We start from the raw sequence: 15,771 nt of genomic DNA, 5'->3' as shown, positions 1-15,771 counted from the left end.
GAAAGATAGATGTAGCCATTGTTATGTCATGCACTAGTTAGAGAACTACTGTTTGAAGTCTCAAATTTGGAATTCAATCACCACAATCACGGTGTTTCAAAAACAGGAGTAATGAGCAAGCAGAGGATCTGACTCAAGAACCCAAGACAGGACACCTAAAACATGCTTTATCACCTATTTTCCTCTAAATGGGACCCTAATTTACATGATGCACATCATGATGTATTCAAAAAATCTTGAAACCTGCGATTAAGACCATGAACTCGTTCATTAGAAAAATGTTTAACAAGGTAACAAATCAAGATAAAGTAGGGTGATTTTCTCATCGACTTGTATGCAATTCAGGTTTAAATCACTTCTGCTGCGTTGGCTTCACTTTTCAGACCTGGAGGATCCGTCTTTTATATTAAACCGATGTCCTGATTTAACTGCAAGTTGAATATCTTTTTGTAATTACAAACCTTTCCTACATTAAATCCTCATATGACATCTTCCACACCAGTTAGTCTGTCTTCGTGTGGTTACCACAAAGTGATATATGAGGACGTGACTGCACTTACCTGTTTGAGAGGCCCTAACATGTGATGACTGAACCCATGTGAGAGCACTCATCAAAAAAGTCATGCTACAGTTTTATGTACCTCATGTGGGCTTCAGTCCAGCTCTTTAGACCCCTGTAAGAAAGAAATGGCAAGCCTTACAGCAAGTAAATCCTCATATGACATTTTTTACATGGGTTAATCCGTGTTCGTGACTTTCACAGTGACGCTATATTTCCAGATACATGACTGCTACACTACAGAATTACTTTACTTCAGCTAAGTTCCAAACAAAGTTAAGTCTTGCTCTTTTTTAAGAGTTCTTTGGAAATGGTCCCTTTATATAAGTAAAACGTCAATAACACAGTGTTCATTCCTGTTTGAACTACCTGTTTGGTAAAGCTGGGCAGTGTCACACACGGGTCAGATGGAGTGTTTTGAAGTGCTCTGGGACAACTCGCTCATGTTGTAAAGCTAGGGTAGGCAGGATTGTCAAAAAAGAAAGAGCAGATGAGATTTTAAAGCACACAACAGAAACAAAAACACTACAACCGGCATTCTAATCTACGAGAGACAGCGGAGCACAGCGCATTAAAACTACCTTATGTCTAAAAACAAACAAGTAATCTGCATCACCACAACTCAGTGTTTCCTCTACATTCATTCAGCAGCGGCGGGTCGCCATTCCTAAATCCTAGCTGCCGCTTCTTCAAATTTCTTTCTTTTTTTTGTCATTGTTGCAAATACCCCACCGCTGCATGTCTCCACCTTCACAGCAGAGTTCTGCACTGTGTCAGGTACTCAGACAGGTAAAATCTGCCATCAAGTGTCATTTGTTTACGCGTCACGGCTCCCTGGAGAGCCTGCCGCCGCTGCTGAAAAAAAATCCTAGAGGAAATACTGCAACTGCAAAACATCCAATTAAAAGCCACTGTAGATTGACATGAGATGCCATCAAATGCATAAATAGGAACGGACAGGATCATCAGGCATGTTTTGTAGCATAAGATGTTGTAGGTTTGGCAGAAGTGTGTAATGTGGCTGTATTTTGACTGCTATCTTTGTGCTATTTGCCCACTAGGTGTAGCAATGTGTCCGCCTAGCCTTGTGGAAGACTACGATGATGTGCAATGAGTGCAAGGGCAGAGTGCGCATGTAGGCAGGTAGGTAGTCAGACAGGCAGGTAGTCTTACGCAGACGGAATGTAATAATTGGACTTTTTACAAGATGTGATTGCCACAGGTGACAGATCATTTTCATCTATTGATAGCTAATTTCAACAAATGTTAAAACAAACAAAAATACTTTGAGAATACATTGCATACTGTAGATAATTGACATTTTGGGAAACACTTTTATTTACCTCCTTGCTGAGAGTTAGCTGAGAAGATTGATACCACTTTATCAATTCATAGCTATAGCCAGAGACCAGTTGTCTTCGAACAAGTACTGAAAATATGAGAAATCAGCTAGCCTAGCTCTTCCCAAAGCCTCTGAAGCTCACTAGTAAACACATTTGCATAAGATACTAAAAACATGAAGTGTAAAATTTTCGGCTTGTCATTTACAGTGATGGTATCTTTCATTATCTCAGCTGGTTTCCTGGTAACTGGTTAGTAACTAAAAACATTCACGTGCACATGTCTCCCATAAAACAGCTAATAGCCTCTTTAACAGTATGCTCAAACTAGGCATGATTTTTTTTCCCCCCTTGCATTATATAAGCAGATTTGACAGCTGGCCTGGGCTGTCCTTGCTGATTTACCCCAGGCAGCCATTACACTGAGTCTACAGTAATTACCTGTAAGCTAGGTGGCAACATATGTGCTGACCACGTGTGTGGGAGCGTGACTTAATGTTTGAGTACAGCTCGACCTGTGACTGATCTTAGAAACATCCAGAAACTGTTTGTTTCTGTTTTCAGCCATCAGTCTCTCATTATTTTCCTCTTGTCTCTGTGTAATGGGGATTTATAGAGCCTCAGGATTCACAAAGACACCGTTTAAATTTGAGATGTTTTCTATTTTGTTGCTTACTTTGTATCTGTTCTATTAAGAAAAATCATTTAACAGTATTTAAGAACTGACAAAAGGCAGAAACATCGAGTCTCCCAGGAAGGTTACAGAATCATTTATGCCGATACGATGGAAGAAAAAACTGTAAAAGCTGAGTTTCTTATTAAATTTCTCCACCATTTCCATTGTTGTTGTCTTCAACCTACTGGTGACCATACTTTACATCCCCATAGATCTTTAGAATCAGTCAGAGCTGCAATGATTAATCAATTAGGTGTCAGCTTATAAATTATTTGCCAACAGTTTTGATAACTGAAACAGCTTGAGTAGAGCTTGAGAAACAATTGTCTAAATTCTTCTTATTACTCTTGAATATTTCCTGGTTTCTTTCCTGCTCTATTGCAGAATATCTCTGTGTTGCAGACAAATCAAGACATTTGATGACGTGATCTTGGGCTTTAGGAAACACTGATCAATGCTTTTCAGCCATTTTCAGATACTTTGTGAACCAAATAACTAATCAGTTAATCAAGACAATAACTAACAGATTAATCAACAATGAAAATAATCCTAAATGCAGCCCTTCTCCCAGCCAGTTAACTTTCTTGAGGGTGTGCACACCTAAAACATGGAAGTAGTGCAGAATAAATGGGACATCCAATCATGTGAGAGCAAGTAGTTAAAAGCTAGTCAGGTTTTGGAAGAATCGCAGACCTCTGCATGCAGTGGAAACATCTCATTAGTTCTTTATTTAAATGCCATAAATCTTGCCATAAATACTCTTAAAACAAAACAAAAACACTGATATGGACTGGTGACAGCATATCAATAAAGATCATTGAGGTACACATGCTGAATGCAATGTGTGCTGAAAGTAAAGCAGAGCTCTCACTAATAGGCATGTATGCGTGTGCTATAATTGCACTGCCCTGACCATATGTTCATACACAAAATGATCCGTTATTGTAAGGATATGTCAGTGTATAATGTCTGCTGTTTGAGACCCTCACATCTGGAGTGCACAAGGTTGCTGCATTCCTCGAGTGACTGGTGCCACATTACTTTGGGTCTCAAGAGGGTGTTAAAGTGAAAGTTTCGCCAAAATCCCATAATCCTTTGAGCACCGAATACACTGGTGGGCATTTTCAGCACCAAATGTTCTCTTTTTGCAGTAAATTTTAACTGTAGAACACAAAATACAAACGTTTAAAGACACTCCTGCAGCAAAGTTCAGTTCCCCCCGTCCATCTTTAAGACTTGACATGGCTCATTATGATACCATAATTTAGGTAGCTACCGCCGTGTGTTTGTCTTGCCTCTTAGGGGTCAAGGGCTGCTGTCATTTGAATTAGTTAAACAAACCACTTGAAATAACTCTACGTGAGCTCCTAAGTGCTCCTATGTGCTTCAGTACAAGCACTTAGCACTTTAGTAATCGTTCTCGAAAAAAAAAGACAAAGAAGATCTTGTCCTCTACTGAAGCACAGTGACCTGGATGACTGAGAATCTCTAAAGTGACTCTATTGCCTGCTAAAAAAAAAGACCCAAACCAACATGTTTTGCAAACAAAAAAACAAAAAAAAAAACTGTTGCAGTCCATCTATTTCAAACCTAAACGTACAGTTGAGGAATTAAATTATGATGTGAGAATGTTAAGGGAGTAATTCAACATTTTGGGAAGTATACTTGTCTGTTTATATGAAGCTGGAACCAGCAGCTAGTTTGCTTAGCTTAGCAAAATAAAATAACATGTAAATGTAACAAAACCTGCCTGCTAACACCTCTCAAGCTTAGCTATTAATATGTTGTATTATGGACTGTTTCTTGACATTGCTTGAGTCTTCCTGGACTTGGTTGACGATGGATCTCAGCCAAAAACAAGACATCTTTTAAACAGCAAACTTATGCTTTTTATGCTTCTGTTTTTGAAAAGAATAAGGAAACTAAATATAACATGTTATTTACTGTACTACTGTACAGATTTATTACTTCTGGGCAGAGCTTCCTGTCTTTGTGCTAAGCTAAGCCTTTCAGCTTTATATTTAGCCCACAGACATGAAAGTGGTATCAATCCTCCCACGTATACTTAGCAAAAATACAAAACGAAACATGCAAAAGCTGCATTTTGCTGACACAGGAAAACTTCTATTGAAATGGTTTAAAAAGGGTTAAATTTAGCCAATCATGCTCAAGAAGTTGGTGAACTAGGGCACATTCTCCACCACAGAGTTCATCCAAACCCTTGTCAGATGTGGCTTCAAAGGACAATGATCAGATGGCGTGACCAGACACTCCTTTGACCAGTGACTATAAAAATAAAAAACATCTTAAAATGCAGGTTTATTCACATGATAAGAGGTCACAGATGACAAGAAAAAGACAAGAACTGGCTGTTGGCATGTTGGATGCCTGTATGTCAGTTAGAGCTACAGCCAGTCACTTGAATGTCCACAACTCCACCATTTGTTGTCTAAGAAATTGGTTCAGACCGCATGTTAGGACAGACAATCTGCTACAGGATATAGGATCATCACATCCGGAGATGAAGTTATTGCAACCAGAGAGTATCTAATGAAAGAGGCATCAATTTAGGGAAGCTGGTTTGATTTCTTCAGCCACACCAAGGCTTTGCATGACTTCACCAGGCGACCACTCATGTTCGTTAGACGCTAGGAAGATGGAGGACGGTTGTTTTAACTGATAGATCTTGTGTACAGTTGTACATAGCAAATGTAAGGAAAGTGGCCCATGGAGGTGGAGTGATGGTATGACTAGGGATATGCTATGGATTAAGAACATGTCTGTATTTTCAATGGCCACCCAGTGATATCAATATGAAATGCTGTTCACTTATGGCCATCACTTGACGTTCAAACAAGACAACGCACATGTTTACTAAAGTAGCAGCTGAAAATGTTCCCGTCCAACCATTTCCAACAGTCTCTCCAGACATGCCACCCATCCAGCATCTGTAGGATTCTCTGGATGGACAAAGTTTCAGACAATGTGATCCTGTCCCCAAAAATGTTCGCAAACTTTGCCATGGCCTTTCAGAAGAGCTGTACGACATTTCAACCTCATTAACTCAGTGGCACTATGCAATGCAAATGGTGAATACTTGTGACTTCTGGTCCCAGCTCTTGATCGGCCCAATATAGTCGTCCTTGGTCAATTCATAACGTCCATTCTGGTGTAGAGACGCAATATGCCTGAACAGCAAGTATTTATTCCCTAATGTTACAATTGATTGAACTGCAAGTGTAGTTCTTAGTTATACAGCAAATAAGTATGCCTCCCAAGATGTTGAACTCTTCTTACACTTGGCTTCATCATGCAGAAAATAACCCTAAAAACTAACCTTTATTTTATATATAATTTTGCATAGTTTGCAGGAGCCAAAAACATGTATTTCTTGCGAATCATAACTTGATAAAGCCTGTTTCAGGAGGTCTGCGTGTGGTTTGGAAACTAGTCAGATATTATTAGCTTAAAAGGCTACGGCAGGGCTCCAAGTCTCTGCGGTGTAGTTACAATCTAATTGTAATCTAATTGTAAATCTCGAGCACGGTGCTGTTTATTAAGTACAGCTGCAGGTCCTTTAGAAAGGTTAACCTGAGAGAAAAGTCACAATTTAGTAGCTGTGTTCCCATCGCTCATACTGTATGCTAATATGGAGAGACAGAAATGATCACTGCTCGTAATGCGACAGTAAAGCATGCGGTCAGAGTTAATAGAATTTATTGAAGTTAAACAGTCAGATGCTCAGTGAGAGATAAATGAAGTTGTAAATGTTTAATGCGGTTTCTCCTGTCATCTGTTTTGCAGATTGTGACGTTTCCCATTGGAGGAAGGGTAGGAAGAAAGACTTACAGCCCGAAAGCTGAGAAGAAGCCAGCGGAGCGACGTCCCTATTGATAGTAATTAGGGATTATTATCGCTCTTGAACTGGAGGTAGAGGGGTAAAAGGACAATCCACACTGAAACAAGAAAGTTCAGTCCCGATTTGTGAACATCAATACGTCTTTCCCAAATGTGCCAAACGGAGCCAAGATTGTCTCGATGACGAAACCCTGACAAGGCTCCGTCAGCCAAAGCAGACAGAAGTTGTAGGCACAGTAGCAGCTTTTGTGATGACTTCACGAGCTCATGGACTTTTTCAAGCAAAAAGCTTCAACTCATCAGATTTTCCAGTTCTCTGCCAGTCAGGAACCCTCAAGTTTTCTGCATTTCTCAGAATTGATGGTGTGTCACTTTGGTTACTAGTTTTGGAAGAGATTTCTTTATGTTCACATATGTTGTCTAAACTGGTGTATGATCAATATATTCTTTTTTAAAATGGATTCTTTAAGAAGGAGGCGCAAGCTACTTCATTCTTCTCTGCAAAGGCTTCATTTCCAGCGCTGACTTTGCCAAATCTCAAAAAGCCTGCGTGATGCTCCAGTGGATCTCCCTCATTTCAGCACAGAGACCAACAACAGAGACTTCACATTGGATTATACTGGGAAACATCCACAGACTTTGTACATTAGCCAGACTTCTCTTCTTCAAACTTCAGTGAGCTGAAGGAGCAGTATGTAAATGAACTCCAACCCTAAATGCAAACTGGTAATACTGTCTTCCCTTCCTGTCCAGTTGTTGATTTTTATGCTGTTTGAACAAATTGCATAACCAAAAAGCGGTCAAACAAGTGTTCATGTTCATTTTTTCCCCATTCCACACATTTCTTTCTTTATGTTTATCGTGCACAAACAACAAGAGTTGAACCTGGAAACAAATAATGACATCCAAGCATCTCCCTCCGTCCAAGCATTCTGTATTTATTGTACATCTGCTTGTGGGCTTTTATCACCATTATGAATTATTACACGTACAGAGCTTAAAGAGTGACCACTAGCATTTCAAATGACATCACAGTCAGAATTTATTAACTTCATAAACTGGCCCTGAATCTGTATAAATAAGCAGCTGCAGGTATTTGTCCGATAGATTTGCAGGAGATGTTGATGAAAAGATGATGGGTTTACATTTTTCGTGACACAAAATTGGCACCACAGTCTGGATTTGGGGGTGTTTTGAATGGAATTTCAACTATGAAAATCTGTAAAGGTGAAATCGGGACCTGAGCTTGGCGCAGTTGCAACCGCAAGCATTGAGTTGACTGTTTTCAAGATTTAAATGATTTACGCTTACGATATGTTCTGACTGAGATTTTACCTCAAATCAGTATTACCTGTCAGTCTATCTGTTCTAGAAGCTGCTTAGATTCTGTCAATGCTTCTGTTCATTTTTTTTTTCCACTCGTACAATTCAGCAGCCACATACAAACAGGTGACAAATTAAAGGAAAACATGAAGTGTCTTATGACATTGTTGGGTCTCGATCTGCCACCAGAACAGTTTAAAAGCACCTTAGTACTGCGTTTCTAAAGTATTTATCAAATTTCGGCAAAGGTGCACATGTTTACTGTGTTGGTTCGTGGAGTTGGATTTGCTCAAAGGTTTTCAAGGATTCAGGCAACACCCAAATGTCAGGATTTCAGTACACCCTTGATCTTTTCTTGTTCGACTAAAACTGCCTGCATGTTTTAACGTGTGGTTTCATTTTACATGCTTCACTTGATTTTTGAAGGCATTGAAGTACAGTGTTGATAAGCCGTGTGCCATGTTCTTCTTCTGTGTGACTTACTCCATTGTGGGAGGTTCAGTAACAGTAAAATATAGAGGACGCGGTCGGCCTTCTGCTAGGCTTTTGAATGACCAACTTATGAGACCAATAAATAAATAACACTTCCTTCTGACAAGGCCACTCTGTCAGATTTGGTGTTTTATCAGATCATTGCTTTAACAGCTCTTTATTGAAGGATGAAAAGCTGAGACTTTGGCCTGCTTTGACATTAGAGATCAGAATGTATTTGTTACATGGGCAAAAGAGTGCAACACAGGTTTTGGTTTGATATTTGTATTATTAGTCTTAAAGTTAAGTTTCATTTGCTTTATGCCCTCACTGTTTTTCCAAGACTGTTGTTTTTGCATGTTGTTTTTCTCGATGCATCTGCTTCATCATTGCCTGCAAACTCTGACATGCTGGTTCAGTCAGTTTATGGTGTAACATTCCCCCTGTCCTCTCGTTACTATTGTGATAACTGTGTGTTATTTTACAAAGTTGCTGCCAAAATTGGTTTGAAAAAGACAATTATGTGTTTGCCGTTGAAATTTTGATGAAATGACGTTGTAACCAAGACCATAAGTAAAAGAATTCCATCAAAGAATACAAAGGAAATAGAAATCAGAAATGTCATTTTCAGATTTTGCATTACATGAAGTGGTATTTATTGCGCAGTCTAATTAATGTGCTTCACTTTAGCTGCTTCTATGTGTCTGTTAAAGTTTTCTGTGTGTAAAAATGCCAGTTCATGCATTCAAGTCTTGCAAGTTTGATCGCTCTTTAGGCAGGAACAGTAATAACATTTAGTTGTTATGTTATACTGTACATACAGTTTTAAAGGGGAAAAACTCGGTCCTCATATGCAAAAGAAGCTCCATAATGACATAAAAAATGAACTGATGTATTTCTATAAATTCATCAAGTGTATTGTATTATACTTTATCAATCATATGTATGGTTGTCCTTTTGTAACCATAAGAGCATTTTAAGGTGTATTCAAAGATCCCTAATTGTGAAAAATAAAGCGATATTTCCCACAGTGGTCCATCAGCAGCAGCAGAGAGATAACTGCAAACACATGGACGGCGATGGCCTGATGACAGATTTTAGAAACAGATTTTTTTTTATACACAAGATATTGAATATTTATTTTTTGGAAATGTAGAATGCTATGTGACAATACTTTTATGAAAGAAATGCAAAAGTAAATCACTATTTTTTATCAACTAACCCGAGTGTCTGGAGTCCAGTAATTTCTAAATACGTTCTTCAAATATATATTTACATTATTTCACTGTGTTCAGCTGTCTTCACTGTAGATGTTTCAATGAAATGATGTCTTAAAACATAGTTTATACTGCCAAGAAGCCACCCCACACCACTTTATAACATGATGCTGCCACCGCCATGCTTCACATCATGATGCTGCCACCGCCATGCTTCACATCATGATGCTGCCACCGCCATGCTTCACATCATGATGCTGCCACCGCCATGCTTCACATCATGATGCTGCCACCGCCATGCTTCACATCATGATGCTGCCACCGCCATGCTTCCCATCATGATGCTGCTACCACCATGCTTCGCATAATAATGCTGCCACCACCATGCTTCACATCATGATGCTGCCACCACCATGCTTCACGGTGGGAATTGTGTGTTTATGATAGAGTGTATTGTTTGGTGTCTGCCGGATATGGTGTCTAGTCAGATGGCCATAAAGCTTAATTTTAGTCATATCAGATCAAAGAACCTTCTTTCAGTTGACTTCGGAGTCTCTCACATCCTTCTGGCAAACTCAAGCAATTCTTTCGCCTTTTTCTGTTTATGAGATAGTTTGTCCCTCTGCGCTGTCCGTAGTTGGACTATCGAGCACAGGATGTTCAGGAAGTAGAATCATAACAAGGTGAAAAAAAAAGCTCCGAGAAGGTGTGTTGGTGGTGAGAATGAAGCTAAAACGAGGGCGAAATAAACCCCAAGCTCGTTTTCATCTATAAAGTAAATTTCTGAGCGTGTTTTTCGTTTATTCTCACCCTGTTAGCTTCGTGTTTACGCTAGCTAGTCCGCTAACGGTCGGATAAGTTTGTCTGCAGGACTTTGGCTGTCAATAGTGACCTGTCACCTAAAAAAAAAAACAACACACAGACACGACGATGACCTCCGCCGGTGGAATCCAGATACCGAGCCGTCTGCCGCTGCTGCTGACCCACGAAGGGGTGCTCCTGCCGGGCTCCACGGTCCGCTTCAGCGTGGGCTCTCCGCGGAACATGCAGCTGGTGAGCCAGCGGCTGCTGAAGGGAACGTCGCTGAAAAGCACCATCATCGGGGTGATTCCTAACACCAGAGACCCGGAGCACGACACCGACGACCTCCCCACGTTACACAAGTAATAAACACCGAGCTGTGTGGCTGGAAGCAGGGGGAATAACAGAGAGTTTTATGTAGTTGTGGTGGTGTGACATTAGCAGGCGGCAAGACCCCTCGAAAGTGCCATAAACACCGTCATTGACACTGTCCAGCTGACTCTGAATCTCTAAATCCAGAAGTTTATCAGCATATTTTGCATCATAATTTGTCATAAAACATCATTATTCATGCTATTTAATCCACAGTGGAGCCACTACATCTGAATGTGTTCTTAAATGTTTGGATATTTACATAATTAACTCTAATTAGAGTAGAAACAATATCCTCAGAAATATTTAACCTTTTCAGTGTTTTCTTCAGTTTGCGCCAAGTACTTTTATGGCAGTTAATCAGGTTTGAAAAACATTCTTTGTCTTCGTCTGTTAATGTCTTTTTTTTTTGTACTTTTTAAACACGAAACAAAACTGTTTGAAAACACTCCTCATGAGGAGAGCGAAACTTTTCAGTCTGGCTTTGTTTTCTCAATATACTCTACTTTTTCTCGTTTTGGTCCCTATGAATTTACAGATCAAAAAATTCAAGATACTGGCCAACACTCAGTTCAAAAAACATGTGGTTTTAGCATGTTATTATGTCTAATCAGCCTTTTAAAAACTCTTATTCTTGCTCTAAATGGAATACCAGCTTTACAGGTCCTGTCGTAAATAGACTGATTCCCTTTTTGGTGTTATGCACAGTTGTTTCCAGATGTTGTGTTGAGATTTGTTCTCGAAACGTCTACAGTTCAAACACAGCCAGGTGGAGTTTGACCTTTTGTCAGCGGCGTTACCAGGACTCTGGTTAATACATAAATAACAGTTTCTTGTCTCTGCGTGATCTGCCGGCCACAGCAAACTGTCTGAAAACAACTGAATGGACTAATTCAGTGTCAAAGGTGGTAATTTAATGCCTCAGCCCTAATAAATATCACTGAATATCACTTTAAATAGGAATCACCTGCATATTAGGGTTGTAATTTCACTTGGATTTGACTCAAAAGTTGTCGTCTTTCCAAAAGCTCCTGCATTAAATGGATAAAAGGATCTGGGATGCAGAGGATGAGTTTCTAAGAACAAAGCAAGGAATCAAATGACCCTGAAGGTGTTGCAGTAGGCCCCAATAATGTGACACAGATGTGAAGGGATGAGGGATTAAATTCTCGTTTTGCATTCTCGCATTTGTCTTTAATTTAAAGCTCCTTCAGAAGCCGTCTCAAATGTAACCCGACCAAACAGGATTTTTGAGGTGGAAATTTGCTTGCCTTTTGACAATGACATACGTGAAATATGCAGAATTGGACATTTTATAACTGGAAGATAAACTATGAAATGCTGATGCAGTTTTTTGTGATGAGGATTTAATGTCATTCATCAGCTGACGTATTCGCAGATACTGATTTATCTGCAATTTACAGAAACACATCTAACTTTGTTTATGAGATCTGGAGTGGCTGCTTCTTACATCACATTACATCCAAGAATTTGTGTTCTCCCCACTAAAAGACCACAATCAGACATATTTAGTGTGTTTCTGTGTGTAAGACGGAGGTGTGAGTCGGGCAGCTTCACCGCAAGTATCTGATTGGTGTATTATTAATGCATAACCGCAAGTTTTACAGTGTTCTGCCCTACTGCACACTCTCATGTCAAACTAAATAGTTTCCTTCTTGTTTATTAGAAAATAAAGATGCAGTTAAAAGATTCAAAAAAAGCTGTAAACACAGACTGAAATTGATTTTTACAGTGAGATTTTGTTGATGATATAAGTGGGTTTTAAGAGAAAAAACATGAATCTTATGTTTTATTTCCTTCCAGATAATGTTTTAAATCAGTTTAATTACTTTAAGTGTGCTTAATTTATTAATTTCTGCGTTCTTCTCATGTATTAGAGAAATAAAGATTTAGATAAAAGATACGGGTGAAGCTGTAAACACAGACTGAAGTTGATTTTTATACACTACTGTTCAAAAGTTTGGGGTCACTTAGAAATGTCCTTATTTTTGAAAGAAAATCTTTTTTTTCAGTGAAGATAATATGAAATGAATCATAAATACAGTCTAGACATTGTTAATGTGGTAAATGATTATTCTAGCTGGAAATGGCTGATTTTTAATGGAATATCTCCATAGCGGTACAGAGGAACATTTCCAGCAACCATCACTCCTGTGTTCTAATGCTACATTGTGTTAGCTAATGGTGTTGAAAGGATAATTGATGATCAGAAAACCCTTGTGCAATTATGTTAGTACATGAATAAAAGTGGGAGTTTTCATGGAAAACAGGAAATTGCCTGGGTGACCCCAAACTTTTTGAACAGTAGTGTAAATTAGTTTTTAAAATGTGAATCCTATGTTTTATTTTGTTGCAAATAATGCAATAATTATTTATTGTCCTCGGTGTAGCTGTGGTCTCAGTGGCAGGTGGCTGTAGGGCTGCAGCTAACAGTGGTTTGAGGTCATCAGTTAATCTGTAGATTATTTTTCATTTGATCGAATATTAGCTTTTAAAGAAAATACAGAAAAATGCCTTCTATAATCCAATGAGAGCTAAAGGTGATGACACAAATCCAGAACATAAAGGTATTAAATGTGCGATGATCTACTACAGTAAATACTCACATTTACACCAGCAGATGTTTGGCACTTTTACCTGAAACGTGTTAGTGTGCTGCTCGATCCAAATCAGCAGGTGTTTGAGAGGCTCCAAGAGCATCAGAGGTGTGAAGGTTGAAGCTTTGTAGACACATCACATCAGGAAAGACTTGCTTTGTGTTAAGAAATGCTGCTTTCAAGGCCGCGATTATCTTTCAGTGAGTTTTCTTACTTTCTCTCTGTCTCTGTGCAGAATTGGTACAGCTGGCATTGCCGTGCAGGTGGTGGGCAGTAACTGGCCGAAGCCTCACTACACCCTCCTCATCACCGGACTCTGTCGCTTCAGTGTTTCAAGTCTGCTAAAGGAGCGGCCGTTTGTCCTGGCAGAGGTACAAGTCTTGTGCTGTTTGACCAGACTGCTAGCAGTGTTTCTGTGCTCTCTGGTTGAGAAAATCTAATTTATTGCCTTTTTGACAGTGCTGTATGTTTAGAAGCATGCTCTGTTGTATCCTTAATCTGTTTTATGGCACTTATCCAGGCTGTTTTTCCTGACTAGACCCTTGCTTGTGTTGTATCTACTCTGAGATGTACGTTGCTTTGGAGAACAGCGTCTGCTAAATGAAATTGTAACCACACTCAACCGTGATGCCACTTTGTCCTGACATACCCACCTTGTGTAGTGGATTCAAGAAGTTGCATATATTTTTGTGGTGGGACTCGATTAAAAAAACAATCGAATTAATTAGAGGCTTTGTAATTAATTAATTGCGATTACTTGCATTTTTGTCAAATAGCAGTATTTGACGCAATAAGTAAAGTTTGTCAATTCAAATAAATTTTGGTTGACAGATGAATCAATGAAGATGAAGATTTTTAAAAGAAAACTTTCAACAATCATGAGTGCATCCCGTGCTTCTTCTTCGTGGCTGACAAACAGACTTTAGGTTCATTACCGCCACCTACTGGGCTGGAGTGTTCATCAGTGTTACCAGTGTGCCAGAAATAAGGGAACTGAGAAAGGTGTGATTAAATGCGTTATTTTTTTAATGCGTTATTTTTTCTGTAATTAAGTAATCGAAGTTAACACGTTGAAGTCCCAGCCCTAATATATCGACAGTAAATGCAAGATTGAAAGTGTTACATTAAGCAATACTCTGAATATTTCCTCTTTTTTAAAAACTCAGTCACCCATCCCTTTCAAGGTCTTGTTTTTATTAACTCTTATTTAATATCCCCTCATATCATCTCCCTGTCCTCTCTTTTCCATCCTTAGGTATTAAAATTTGATCTGTATGGGGATATGGGAAACACATGGTAATGCAAGGTGTAATGTATGCAGAATGCACTGGGATCACAGCCCAGCCCGATGAGTCACACCACACTTGCCAGATTTACACTGTGATCATAACTCAGCCAGGTGTTAAATGCAACGTGCACAGCAAGGACACATTCTGAAGGCTAGCAGGGCACTTTGAAAGCAAATCCAAGGCCAAGGCCAGTGACAGTTTTATTGTTAATCAAGAAAATCCAGATCCAAGGCCGCATAACACTTTGATGGGCTTTTCCTCTGACCACATTCCACCTCAGCAACATTGAACCAAAAGCACCTGTCGCTCAGTATTTCAGAGAAACCAAACCAAATATACAAAAGCCTGTAACGGCACAATGTGACTCTCTTATTGCTATAAATTGCAGGTGGAGCAGTTGGATAAACTGGAGCAGTACACAACCCCAGCAACGAGTGGCGCCTCAGCAGAAGATGGAGAGCTGGGGGAGCTGTCCCAGAAGTTCTACCAGGCTGCCGTACAGGTGTGTGTGTCAGACAGGTACAGGTAGTAAAAATACAGCATAAAACTGCTGTGTGCTTCATTAAGTTAAAGGATTTGGCTCAGTAGGGAGAAATGTCCCTGAAACATTTCTTGATTTACAGACTGTTGAGCTGCAATATCTTGTTTTTGTCATATTTGAGACAGGTGACAAGGTAATGAACAAGCAGATTAATTTAAAAGTAGGCAATTATATTCTAATTACATTAACTTATTAAAATAAATTAGGAGAAAAGAAGCAGATTATTGTCATTTTAGTAATTTGCATTTCTGTGCAAAAGGTCAGACACCCCAAGACTTCTCTTTTAGGTTCTGAGATTACAGCTGAAGAAGCCTCTTCGATAAGAGATTAAATGTTTTCAACTGTTTTTGCAAAAGCTGCTAGGATTACCATGACCTGGGTAACTTAAAATCCACACAGAAACACATCTGGCCACCTCTAAGTGACATAAAGTGGACACCTTTTTTCTTCTAATTTTAATGCATTTGTACTTTTAATTTGTTTTAATTTAAAGACAGAAAAACCAACAGTAACTGTGTCAAATGAAAGAATTTGAGCACCGTACAACATCAGTACCCCCGTCTACAGTTTTATAGCTGGTCTCCGTTCTTGATTTAGACACTGGTTGCTGTAAGATCCCAAAGCCAAATATTTCAACTCTGGCATCGTGTTCTTTTCAACACATGCTGCTGCCTTTTCCCTTTCAATATACCATAATTACTACCAA

At 39.2% G+C, this 15,771-nt stretch overlaps 2 protein-coding genes across 6 annotated transcripts in view; both read left to right on the top strand.

Moving 5' to 3' along the window:
• Window positions 1-9,448, top strand: part of il34 (interleukin 34) — a 51,888-nt gene extending 42,440 nt beyond the window's left edge. For 4 of the 5 annotated variants that reach the window (XM_023282335.3, XM_035953776.2, XM_035953775.2 and 1 more), the window contains exon 8: window positions 6,380-9,448. In XM_023282335.3, coding sequence (XP_023138103.1) covers window positions 6,380-6,438 — 59 coding nt within the window. In that variant the 3' untranslated portion in view covers window positions 6,439-9,448. Of the gene's footprint in view, window positions 1-1,620; window positions 1,703-6,379 lie in introns of all 5 variants that reach the window. The other variant, XM_023282340.3, reaches the window with a different exon arrangement.
• Window positions 9,449-10,110: 662 nt separating this feature from the next.
• On the top strand, window positions 10,111-15,068 carry lonp2 (lon peptidase 2, peroxisomal). Its single transcript, XM_055009264.1, has 3 exons — window positions 10,111-10,607; window positions 13,471-13,606; window positions 14,913-15,068. The coding sequence occupies exons 1-3, from the start codon at window positions 10,375-10,377 to the stop codon at window positions 15,051-15,053; spliced, it is 510 nt and encodes a 169-aa protein (XP_054865239.1). The 5' UTR covers window positions 10,111-10,374; the 3' UTR covers window positions 15,054-15,068.
• The last annotated feature ends 703 nt before the right edge of the window (window positions 15,069-15,771 follow it).

Source organism: Amphiprion ocellaris, chromosome 3 (assembly GCF_022539595.1).
Source record: "Amphiprion ocellaris isolate individual 3 ecotype Okinawa chromosome 3, ASM2253959v1, whole genome shotgun sequence".
Taxonomy (NCBI): domain Eukaryota; kingdom Metazoa; phylum Chordata; class Actinopteri; family Pomacentridae; genus Amphiprion; species Amphiprion ocellaris.
This window is presented reverse-complemented; position numbering and strand designations above follow the sequence as displayed.

What these genes read in the sequence shown, in the direction of transcription:
- lonp2 (XM_055009264.1), top strand. Translation starts at nt 10,375, where the DNA reads ATGACCTCCGCCGGTGGAATCCAGATACCGAGCCGTCTGCCGCTGCTG. An exon ending in GACCTCCCCACGTTACACAA is followed by an intron (nt 10,608 to 13,470) that starts GTAATAAACACC and finishes GTCTCTGTGCAG; the next exon opens with AATTGGTACAGCTGGCATTG. An exon ending in GGCCGTTTGTCCTGGCAGAG is followed by an intron (nt 13,607 to 14,912) that starts GTACAAGTCTTG and finishes TATAAATTGCAG; the next exon opens with GTGGAGCAGTTGGATAAACT.